Raw genomic sequence first — 13145 nt, 5'->3', positions numbered from 1 at the left:
CCACGCTTAGGAGGTTGAGACAGGAGGATTGCACAGGTTCGAAGCCAGCCTCAGCTACTTAGTGAGGCTCTCAGCAACTTAGTGAGACCCTGTTTCCAAATAAAGTATAAAATAGGTCTGGGAATATAGCTCAGAGGTAGAAAAGCCCCTGGGTTCCACCCCCAGTACTACCAAAAAAAAAAAAAAAAAGAAAATTTTAAATGTTTCAAACACTATGCATAGGATCATATAAAATTTCTTCTATAAACTAGAAAATATTAACCTATAACTATCTATTGCTAATTATAGTATCTAATATAATATAATTATATGACTCTTATTAAAACATTTAATTTTATTCTTTGTTGATTTATTGAATCTTGAAACAATACTCACAATTCCATGAGCCTAATGAGAATTGTTATTTACATTTAATATGTAAGTTATCTTTGATTTATTCTGCTTGTATAATTTGGATTAAGAATCATATTCATTTACTAAGCACAACCTAATTCTTTAAAGATAAGTATTCATGTAAAACTACATTTCCCCTTTTCTATGTTCATTAATTAGTAAAACATTTTAATAATTGAAATCAATTTGCTAGAGACAATGGAGTTTGTTTAAGAATATTATAAGTCTTCATAACTTTTCTCAGAACATTCATCACCTCCTTATTTCTCAGACTATATATAAAAGGGTTTAATAATGGAATTACTATTGTATAAAATATTCCCACTGCTATATCTTTAACCCCTTCTTCAAATGGCCAAAAATACATGAGAAGACAAATGTAGAATATTGAGACTGAGAAAAAGTGGGATGCACAGGTGGAAAATGCTTTACCTCTTCCTTCTTTAGATTTCATTTTTAAAATTGTGAAAATAATGTAGAGATAAGAGATAAATACAGTGGCAATGGTAAAGACTTGAATTGGCATCGAAAAAATATATAGCATTAGTTCATTAATATAAGGGTCAGTACAGGAAAGTCTATACAGTGGAAGGATATCACAAAAAAAGTGATCAATTTGATTTGACCTGCAGAAAGTTAGCCTTAATAGAAGCCCTTCATGAATCATAGAATGCATGTTGCTAGCTATGAAGATCCCTGCAGTCATCTGAAGGCAGAGTTTCTTTGACATCTTGGTGTGGTACTGCAGTGGGCTGCATATGGCCACATAGCGGTCATAGGCCATCGCTGCCAGGAGAAAGCAGTCTGCAGTTTCAGCAAGACAGAGAAAATAAAATTGTACCATGCATTCAGAGAGTGAAATCCTTCTGTCCTCAGACAAGAAGTTCTGTAGCATCTTGGGAGTGATAGCACAGGAGCAGCAGGAGTCCATCAGAGCCAGGTTTCCCAGGAAGATGTACATTGGGGTGTGAAGACGACGCTCCATGTAAATCAAGGCCACCAGACCAAGGTTCCCCACCATGGTGACCAGGTAGATGGCAGAGAACACCACAAACAGAAGTGCCTTCAGTTCTGGGTGATCCGTAAATCCCATGAGGATAAACTCAGTGGCCAAGGAGTGATTTGCCTTAGCCATTCCTGATTTCTCTGCTGAGACAAATATTATAAAAACATTTAATGAATGTTATAAGCATATATGTCTAATTGTCCTCCTCTAATTACCTCATGTTCAAAAAGAAAACATTTATTCTTCAAATCATCCTATGACGTCTCCTGAAAACTAGAACAATCATAGTATGAGAAGACATGTAAAAAGAAATGTATCATGTATTATACAAACAGGAATCATTTTGAAATAACTATGTGAATTCTTAGGGTGGAAAATATTTTTAATCATTTAGCCTATGTCCATGTCAAATTCATCTTCAGTGTGTATAACTTGCCATTTCCAAACTCAAAAGATATATATTTTATTTTTCTACTTTATAATTTGTATTTTTTAAAAATACTTTTATTGGTGCATTATAGTACCACAACATAATATAGTTCAGAGTTAGAGGGACATGCAGGCACAAAGAAACATAGGTAAATTCTGAATATTCTCCCATGGAATCAATGTTTAAAAATAAATTGCTTTTTAGCGCCAGGCGTGGTGGCGCACGCTTGTAATCTCCGCGCTTTGGAGGCAGAGACAGGAGGATCGCACAGGTTCAAAGCCAGCCTGGCTGGCTTATAAGAGACCCTGTTTCCAAATAAAAATATAAAATAGGTCTGGGAGTGTAGCCCGGAGGTAGAAGGGTTTTCAGGAACTCCGGTACCACCACAAATAAAATAAAATAAATTGCTCTTTAGAAAAATGAATAATATCTAAATTTTTTTTAAACTGCAAAGAACCATGGTGGATTTAAAAACCGATTTCTCTAACTTGCTAACCTCTCACCCATAAGGTCAACAAGGAATAATTAAATAAATATTGATTTCTTTTTAATACAGGGTAAGAATATTGAACATTCTTGCATTTTCATATGATAAATCATTTTTATATTCATTTGAACATGCTTAGGATCCCACTCTTACCTGGAGACAAATGTCCCAGGGGTTATTGCCCATTTGTCCTAACATTGTCTGTCTCCAGTTTGAAGTGTGTTGCATGCATGTTTTACATTATGAAACTTGTGGACAGTCTCCACTCACAGTGTGCATAATTTTCAGGATAAATTCCTACCTTGTTTCCTCTCAAACATTTTCTCTAGAAACTAATGTCATTTGGTTTAGTTCCATGGAGGTTTGCCATTTATTTGATTATTTAAATTTACAGACTCTTTTACTCCTACTCTAGTATACATCACCCGCATTTATTATGTACATATTAGGGTTTAGGACCTATAACATGACAACATTTTAAATGCAAATATAACATGAGTTTTATTTTATTTATTTTTTTGTGGTACTGGGGGTTGAACCCAGCGGTATTTCACCTCTGAGCTACACCCCCAGCCCATTTTTTTATTTTTTGTTTTGAAACAGGATCTCACTAAGTTGCAGAGACCCTCACTCAGTAGCTGAAGCTGGCTGCTAACCTGCGACCCTCCTGTCTCAGCCTCCCAAGTCCTGGGATTATAAGCGTGAACCACCATGCCCGGACATACGTTTTAAAGAATAAAATAACCCTTTTTGATGTACTTTTATTGGTACATGTATTATACATAATAATGAAGTATAGAGTGATATGAACACAAATGCGCACAGCACTTGGTGTGCTTCCCCTCGGACCCTTCCCCTTTCCTATACATGTCATTGATATTGGAATTGATAAATTTGTACATGTACACAGCATTATTCGAACTATTGATTCCAGAAAGTTCTATATATCTTTGGTGTTAGCACACTTTAGGTTGACCAAGTTTGAATAAGAGCCTTACAATAATTATTCAAAATACATTGTTTTAAAAACACATTTTGATGAATATTTCTCTTTTTAAAAATAGTTTTCTACATTGAACTTAACTTTTTTTCCTATTTACTCATATAAGAGGGAAAATTTGGGGGGATTTATCAGAAGAAGCTTATAAAGATAGATAAAATAAATTCTTATTTATGTTTTAGGTTAACAACAGAATTTCCTTCAGATTTATAATATTTTGAAAAACATTTATAAAAAATAAAATACTGCTTTAGTCATTATTTTATCAATACTTAATGGTAAATCAACTGGATATATATATATATATCAACTGGAGATATATATATATATATATATATATATTCAACTGGATATATATATATATATATATATATATATATAATCTCAAAATTTGGTTTAGATTTCAAGAACTATCATTTATTTAGAAGGTATTGTTATCAGAATTATAATAAGTGAAAACTTGTTTTATTGTCTTCTAATGTAAAATGTTTTATTATTCACCTGAATAATAAATCAATTTTACCAACGATCCAAGATTTATTTTGCAGAATCTTTTATAGACTTACCTTATTGACATATCTTCAGAACTATGGTACTTTTTAACTTTAAGTTATCAAAAAGATCCATTTACTCTGTCACTTTCTTTCCAGAGTGCTCTCAATTTAGAGGCAAACTAAAAAAATAATTATAAATGGATAAAATGTAAAAAGCTAATAAAATATTAAAGTGTTTTAGATACATATATTTTCTACACATTTATAATATAAATAAGTTAGAAATTCATCCTCGTGTTCTGAACTCACTGACAAATATTTTATACTGACTGACCATGTGATATTCCTTGCTTTTAAGGTAATTAGGAACAAAAGTTTGGTCTTTAAAACATTGGGGAATAAATTATGAAAATTTAATACACTCTACTTACTCCTAGGTCAGTGAAGATAATTATGTCGGCCTTAGCCAAAGTTAAAGTTTTCCATTGATCCTAAAGAGATTTTATTGGTATCAGGATTAAGGTGTTTCTGCAAAGATTCCTAGTCTTAGAGGCATGGTTTTCCAAACACCAGTGAACCAAATAACATAAATTAAGGATGGATGTATCTTGAGTTTCTGAGGTTAAATAAAATGGCCATCACTAAAATCACCTAAAGGGTCATTCTGATTTTTCACACATTTGATTCTCTTCCTCTCTATTGCTCTTCCTCACTCAAATCTTATTTACTTGAACACTGTAATAGACTGAAATAAAGATTCATAGAAAGGTGATTATGTCAATGACATCCTATATTATTCCACATACTCTTGTCTCCAATTTCTTTGATGCAGCCATTTGGCTACAAGTGATGAAAATAAATATTTTCAAATGAAAGGGTGTCCAAACTTGGTCTGTTTATTGACTCAGCATGAAACAGTCCTTTTAAGATAAAGAAAAACATTTTAATTTGTTGTCATATTTCTTTCTGCATTATTTCTAGCAAATTTAAGATTGTACAAATCATTTACTGAGTGAGGAAAATAGGTATTTCCTCAATGATACACTACCTTTATTTTTCCACTTTAATTACATGACCTGATTAGAGGCTTCTTACTCTTTTATTGCTTGGTTAAATCAAATTTATAAAATAATGGAATATTAAATTATGAAGTTAACATTTGCTGAACAGTTGCTTGGCTTTTGATATCCTTTTAAGATCTTTTAAGAACCTAATGATACCAACTCTTTTCAATTTCATCCTTCTTTGAAATAGGCAATATCTCAATTTCACATGGGAAAAGGAAGCTAATAAAAAGAAGTCAATTAACTTAGCCATAGTCCCATACCTTGCAAATGACAGTACCAGTGTTTAACCATAGTGAGTTTGACTCCAGAGTTCAGAGTTTGTGCTCCTAATTACTATATTATTTTATGTTAAAAAGAAGGCTGAACCATAGTTTACTGCTTCCTGCCTAGGAAATTGACTCCTTTTCAATTAGAAACAGCCTTGAAAACCTGCCTGCTATAAGTTAGATGGGCAAGAAGCCAGATTGCTTTGTTTAGTAATAACACAAGAAGCTAAGCAAAGACTTGTGCAATGAGTTCAAAATGACCAGAAGTTGATTAATGAAGGTCAGCTTCCTAATTTTGTACTTGCTTTCATCTTAGGATCAATAAGAGAATGTAAGATATGTCTTTCTAGCCAAGCATTTGGGATGTCCCACTTCTAGTACTGCCGGTCCTTCACTCTGCACACACGTTGTTACCATGGCAACTGTCTCCAATCAGGGGGCCCCCAAAACATTGGTATTATTCCACTGTAAGGTTTTACCACTCTTCTTTTTCTTTTTAATACTTTTATTAGTGCACTGTATCCATCATAGTGAGAAAATGCCAAATATGACCTTTAAGCCAAACACATGGGAAACTTTTAGTGCTAACTAAAAGTGCATTTACATCTTCCCCACAGCAGCAGCCTGTGGAACAGGGAACACCTGAAGCCTTGTGAATCTTTTTTCGCTACAAATCTTTCCCACTCTTCTGCCTGTCTTTGAGTCTCTGCCCTAATGCAAGTGATTTTGACAGATTCCTTTGCTATGTCAATGTCTAAATAAAATAGGCTCTAATTTTCTCATTTGGTCATTCTTTTCCTTTTTCTCCAGGACAATAATTAGTATTGTATGACATATGAAACTGTTTTGTATCTACCCTAAGCATAATCTATAGAATGTCTTGTGGATGAGTCTTTAGACTCATTAATATCATTCTCAAAAAAAAATTTCTGTAGCTGTCAATCTTTGGATTAGTCAGATCCATTTGTCAGCCTCCGAACTTTCAAATAAAAATAAACTTAAATACATCTCTATCCCTTAACAGAATCATTTTATATAAAGTTTTATTAAAACAAACAAAACCTGAACACCTTTATTTAACAAATTGATTCCATTAATTTATTTAGGTGTATTGGAGTTAATCTTTACTTGAGAGTTCAGAGGCTCATAAATATATGTGACCAATCAAAAAAAGTTGATAGCTATGGAAAATGTTTCAGGATGAAATTAAAGAGTCTAAAGAGCCTGGCGTGGTGGCGCACGCTTGTAATCCCCGCGCTTGGGAGGCGGAGACAGGAGGATCGCGCAGGTTCGAAGTCGCCACGCTGGCTTAAGAGACCCTGTTTCCAAAAATAAAAAATAGGTCTGGGAGTGTAGCCCGGAGGTAGAAGGGCTTCCAGGAACCCCAGTACCACCAAAAAAAAAAAAAAAAAGAGTCTAAAGAATAAAATAAATTAAGCGGTTTATACAAATTATTTTGACTTTATTGAGAGATACTTTACTTCGTAATAAAATCCAACCCTTTTAAGAGTCCAATTTGATAAGTTTTAGAAACTGCATATAGTTGTGCTATTACTACAAATTTTAGGATATTTTTATTACTTCTAAAAAAAGATCTAAAATGTCCTTTGCTGCCAATTTCTGCCCCTAACCTGGCCGTGGGTAACTATTACCTACTGTCTGTTGCTATAGTTTGGTATTCTCTAGTTTTATAAACATGGAAATGTACAATTTGTAGTCTCTTGTGTCTGGATACTTTCTTTTTTTTTTTTTTCTTTCTTTCTTTTTTTTTTTTTTTTTTTGCAAGTCCGATGACGGAACCCAGAGGCATTCGACCTCCGAGCTACACCCCCTGCCCTATTTTTAATTCTTTATTTTGAAACAGGGTCTCACTAAGTTGCGGAGAGCCTCACTAAGTAGCTGAGGCTGGCTTTGAACCTGTGTGATCCTCCTGTCTCAGCCTCCCAAGTGCTGCGATTACAAGCGTGAGCCACCATGCCCACCTGGATACTTTCATTTAGTTTATTTTTAAGTTAATTCATATTGTTGAATGTATCAGTAGCTTTCCAGTGCTGAGCAGGTCTAACCTTATGACCGTGATTTTTTATACTGGGCAGGTCTCCTTTTTCAGATGTCATGATGGTGATAATAAATGTTGTCACTAGGGGGAGCTGGAGGGATACCTCACGAAGATGGGGCTTTTCTAGTTCCTCTTGTTTCCTCTTTCTCCAGTAATGTTAACTCCTGACTTACAGGATAGATACCACATAACACAACAAATTCTGCTGCTAGAACAACCTCAATTTTAGACTTACTGTCTTGACCCACCAGCTTCATCCTTGCTTGCTTTAGTCAAATGGCTTTGAATTTCTCTGCCTCAAGAATACTCAGTAAACTTTTCCACTATGCAGCGAGCTGAAGGTTCACTCTTTCCAGCATGTTCTAGACCTCAGCTGGGAAAGAAGCCCTGTTGCGAAGTGTTATCTTCTTTTGATACTTTTCTCCAAGCATAGGCTGCAATTTTAGAGCTCCTTTAATTTCTTCCTATGTCTCAAATCTTCTTCTGTCTCCTAACTGAATTCTTGCTGATTCAGATTTAAGGTTGGAAGTGGTCCAAGAAAACATACTCCACAAAATGGGTTTGTAAAAGAGGTCAGTTTCTTGTCCAAGCACAATGCTATGATCTGTGATAATGGCTAATAGTCCATGGCCTTGCAGTTAATTAAGCAAGCATCTTTCATCCCAATGGAAGGACATACCCTAGAAATCCAAGTGCATGGTTTACTTGAATGATATGTCAATAACAATAACTTTAAGGACTGTGGTATGGGATGGGCTCTGAGTATATTATAGCACTTGTGGGAAGAAAATGATTACCCCTCAAATCACAGTATGATAGAATTTCAATACGATGGCAGAATAACAGGCCTTGACCTTCTTTCCCTCACCCCCAGACAGAGGTTTAACAACAATGCATGGACCAACTCACTTTGTGGGACACCCAGAAACTAGCTGAGAGGTTTCTGTATCCCAGGCTAGCACAAAACCAGCCACTTTGAAACCAGGGGAAAATTGGAGACATCCTTTGCCATAAATTTTTTATGTAGTAAGTACCACCCTATCAGAGGGGAACCTTCCACTCCCAGCTGCTTTTGAATGAAGAAAGGAAGGAAGGAAGGAAGGAAGCAAAGAAAAAAGGAAAGGAAGGAAGGAAGGAAGGGAGGAAGGAAGGAAGGAAGGAAGGAAGGAAGGAAGGAAGGAAGGAAGGACCACAAGTATAATATTTCAATTTACTTTGGTCTGTCCGAGAAACAAGAGTTAAAAGGTAATAAAACTGACAAAAATGAGAAAAAACTCAAGTGAAATCAGCAGTGAAAGAGAAGACTTTAAAATTGATGCCACAGAAAAACAAGGAGTATTAGAGACTATTTTGAACAACCACTTGCCAACAAATTGGACAGCCTAGGTGAAATACCCCACAAACATGTCTAGTAAGTACTTGATGTCCTTATTTTGGGATTCAATTAGTAATAATCTTCAAATAAAACTTTGACTTAAAAACAGAAAAAATATTTGAAACATATAAACTAGCAAGACTGAATAATGAAGAAGCAGTAAATCTAAAAATAATTTTAACTAGAAGGAGATTGAGTATTCATAAACCTTTCGGTGAAGACAAGCTCAGGACCAGATGGCTTCAATAATGACTTCAACCAAGCACTTAAGAATAGTTAATGAAAATCTTTCTTAATCTTTCCCCCAAAATAGAATGTTTCCAAACTCATTTTATGATGTCAACATTATCCAAATACCAAAGATAGATAGAAAAATAGATAAAAAAAATAAAAAAGAGCAAGGCTGACAGGGCCACTTCAGAAATAGTGGAAGAAGAGATAGTCGGGCTGAGTTAGGCTGGGGCAGGAGCAGAAGAGACACCTGGTGAGCAAGTCATACCTGGGTTATCTCAATTTTCTGTTGGAAAACTGCAGCAAGCAGCCATTCTGCAGAGACCATGTCTACACCCGCAGCTTTGGAAAAGATTAAATCTCGACAGCCTCATCTCGCCCAGTGATACCAGCAAATGCTATCCTAGTGAATGCCTTTGACATGGGCCACCTGCGTAACCTGTGTGGTAAGATCATTGTGAGCCACGGCTGACAAGCCACAGATGGCCTGCTACTGGCAACGGGAGTGTGAAGGAATGAACAGAGAGCAGGGCTGGGCAAAGTGGCTCATGCCTACAACCCGGAGTCTGAGGTAGGAAAATCACACACTCAAGGACAAACTGAGCAATGTAGGGAGATCCTGTTCCAAAATAAAAAATAAAATGGGGCCCGGCGTGGTAATCCCAGCATTGGGGAGGCTGAGACTGGAGGATCGCGGTTCGCGGACAGCCTCAGCTACTTAGTGAAGCCCTCTGCAACTCAGTGAGACCCTGTTTCAAAATAAATAATAAAAAATTGGGCAGGGGGTGTAGCTTAGAGGTCAAATGCCTCTGGGTTTCATTCCCAGACCCGCCAAAAATAAATAAATAAATAAATAAATAAAATGGGCCAGGGACAGAGCTCAGTGGTAGAATGCTTTTAAGTTCAATCTTCATTTAAGAAATAAAATAACCTGGTTAATAAATGGGAAAAATGAACTGAATAGACACATCTCAAAATAAATACAAGTGGATAACAAGTATGAAAAAATGTTCAGCATCTTTAGCCATCAGGGAAATGTAAATCCCTGCTATACTCAGATTCTATCTTCTTTCAGTTAGAAAGACAATTGTTAAGAATACAAATAACATACTAACAATCTAACATGTATGGAGAAGGAGCAGGGGGATCAGGGATGAGGGCAGGTATGTGGAGGAAATGCACCAAGTGATGTGTGCATGTAATGTCTGCATCACTTTGAATATCACCATGATGTATAATTACATTGCACAGAAATAAAAATAAAGTAAAAGGAGGACGGGGGTGGAGCTCATATATTCTTGATGGAAATCAATATCTGTTAACAGATTAATAGATAAAGAAACGGTAGTATATACACATTATGAGTTTTATTCAGCCCTAAAGAATAAGATTATGTAAGTTTCGGGAAAATGGATAGGATTGAAGAGCACAGAGTTAAGCAAAAATAAGCCAGATGAGAGAAAAGCTTTTCCTCCTATGTGGATTCTAAAGGGCAAAGACAGAGGGAAAGATACCATAAAATAGAAGGTGAGCAGGTGGGCAGAAGGAAGAGATTGAGCTTGGAGGGAAAAAAAAGGTGGGGACAGTACTACAGAAGGAAATGGATTATAGTTGACAATAATCTATTAAATATTTTATAAATGACTAGAAGACCCTCAAAGACTCAAAACGTAAAGTTAAATGATAATGAGATCAAAATGTTAATCACCTTGATTTAATCAGGACATACTATATACATGTATTGAACATACTGTACCCCATAAAATATAGTCAGTTATTATGTATTTTGTGCACATTAGGTCCATTTAGTCTGTATCATAGTTTAAGCCCAATTTTTCTTTGATGAGTTTTTATTAAATGATGTATATATTGATGAAAGTGAGGTGTTCAAGTCCCTTACTATTGTTGAGTTTATCTTTACATTTATTTCAAGTAATATTTTATTTACATAATTGAATATTATGGCATTAGGTGCATAAGTATTTACAATTGTTATTTCCTCTTGTTGAATTTATTCTTCTGTAATTACCTAATGATTTTCTTTTTCCCTTTATAGTTTTGAATTAAAAATTTATTTTCTCTGATATAAGTACAGATAATGCTGCTTGCCATTGGTTTCCATTTGGATGAACATTTTCTTCATCTTTTTATTTTGAGTTTGTTCACCATTTTAAAGGTAAAACAATTTTCTTTCTTTTTTTTCTTTTATGTGGTACTAGAAATTGAAGCCAGGAGTGCTCTATCTTTGAGACACACTTCTAGCCCTTTTTATTTTCTAATTTTGAAACAGGATCTTGCTCAAGTATTGGAACTACAGGCATGCACCACCATGCCTGGCCTTGAGATTACTTTCTTTAAAGTAGTGTATTGTTTTTTAATCCCTTTAGTCAGTCTAAAGTCTTTTAGTTGGGGATTCTAGTATGCTTATTTCCAAGGTTATTATTAATAATACTACTGGCTTACTCCTGTCTTTTTATTAATTTTGAGGAGTTGTTCTGTATGTCTTTTGTTTATTCCCTGTTAGTAACTCCTGTGGTGCACCTGAGAGAAAAAGGATATTAGACACAAAGCAGATTGAAAGTGGCAGACTAGACAACCTCACTCTTAGGTAAAGGCCCCGCTGGACACTGGTATACAGCTTTTATTGTTATTCCAAAGGAGGCATGAGGTTTGGATGCTACTGCATATATGAAGAGGGTTCAGGAGGTCATGTTTAACTGGTAAATATGCAGGGAGACCTAGGGGTGATGTCTAACAGGTAAACATGCAAAAGGTCCTTGAGGAAATGATGGGTAAACTGCAGAGAAACCATCAAAAGTCTTTGAAAAAATGACAAATAATAAAACTGTTGAGGACGTGCAGAGGATTCTTTTTTTATCTTTAAAATTTTGTTTTAGGCCGGGCGTGGTAGCACACGCTTGTAATCTCAGCATTTGGGAGGCTGAGACCTGGAGGATTGCGGTTCGTGGACAGCCTCAGCTACTTAGTGAGGCCCTCTGCAACTCAGTGAGACCCGGTTTCAAAATAAAGAATAAAAAATAGGGCAGGGGGTGTAGCTCGGAGGGCAAATGCCCCTGGGTTCCAACCCCAAACCCACACAAAAAATAAATAAATAAAATAAAAATTTGTTTTATTGGTGCATTGTAGTCATATATCTTAACGGAGTACAAGATTGTAGAGGTATACATGTACATATGACTCATTTATCCCTTCCCCAATTCCCACCCCATTCTACCCCTCCTTCTCAAGTTTGACTTACTGATTGACTTTGATATATTTTTTATTGCAAATGATGTACATTTAAACTGTGCTTGGTGCCCTCCCCCTGCCCCGTTTTCCCTTCCTCCCTCCCAACAATGAGTGTCCAGGCTAATCATGCTATATTCATACTTTTACTCATATTCAGATGTAGCTCCTCCATTAATCAACCTCAGCCTTCTTCCTCTCCTATCCTTCCATTCTAGCTTTTCTTAAGCAAATGTTTGACAAGTGGGGTATTTGGGAGTTGGCACCAGCAAGAAACACAGGAATGTTTACCTAGGAGGAACAGGCTGCTTTCAGTGAGTTCAACAGTTTGGTCATAGCTTTCCATGACCCTTAGACCTTTCCAAGGTAAATGTTAACCTGTTTCTGGCCATCATATGCTCCACATCTCCCTTTTTCTTTTTTTAAGAAGTTGTTCTACCAGCCAAACCTTATACAGATGGCATTGCCAGTTTGGAAGATGCATCTTCTAACTGCAGACAGCAAACATAAAACAATTCTTAGGCTGGGCGTGGTGGCGCACACTTGTAATCCCCGTGCTTGGGAGGCTGAGACAGGAGGATCTCATGGGTTCAAAGCCAGCCTCAGTTACTTACTGAGGCTCTCAGCAACTTAGTGAGACCCTGTTTCCAAATAAAGTATAAAATAGGTCTGGGAGTATAGCCCGGAGGTAGAAAGCTCCTGGGTTCCACCCCCAGTACCCAGTACCACCAAAAAAAAAAAAAAAAAAAAAAATTCTTAGTAATACAGAGATGACAGCTAAAGTTCCCCGGGTGGGACAAAGCCCAAATCCCCAGCTAAAGTTCCCCATGTGGGGCAAAGCCAAAATTTGGGGTTAAGAATTTTTAATAAATTCTTAAATTAGTCAGTGTTCTTATGATGCTGCTGGATTGCTGATATTGTTTCTAAAATTTGACTATGTAGATAGCCTATGTCTAAGGTAATTGTCATAATTTCCATTATTTCGTGTTTGTTTGATGTTCCAGGTATGTTATATATTGTTCCATGGATGAGGAGTCACACAAATGTGTGAAAACTTTCAGTCACAGATAAGAGCCTGTCATATTTCTGTA

At 36.0% G+C, this 13145-nt stretch overlaps 1 protein-coding gene across 1 annotated transcript; it reads right to left on the bottom strand.

Annotated features, from left to right (window-relative positions):
* Positions 1-574: 574 nt before the first annotated feature.
* On the bottom strand, positions 575-1528 carry LOC308263080 (olfactory receptor 5K4-like; the record flags this gene model as incomplete). Its single annotated transcript, XM_080695947.1, has 1 exon — positions 575-1528. One exon carries the CDS (start codon positions 1526-1528, stop codon positions 575-577), a length of 954 nt encoding a protein of 317 aa, XP_080552073.1.
* Positions 1529-13145: the final 11617 nt, after the last annotated feature.

This window comes from Muscardinus avellanarius, assembly GCF_963383645.1.
Source record: "Muscardinus avellanarius genome assembly, chromosome: 5".
Taxonomy (NCBI): domain Eukaryota; kingdom Metazoa; phylum Chordata; class Mammalia; order Rodentia; family Gliridae; genus Muscardinus; species Muscardinus avellanarius.
This window is presented reverse-complemented; position numbering and strand designations above follow the sequence as displayed.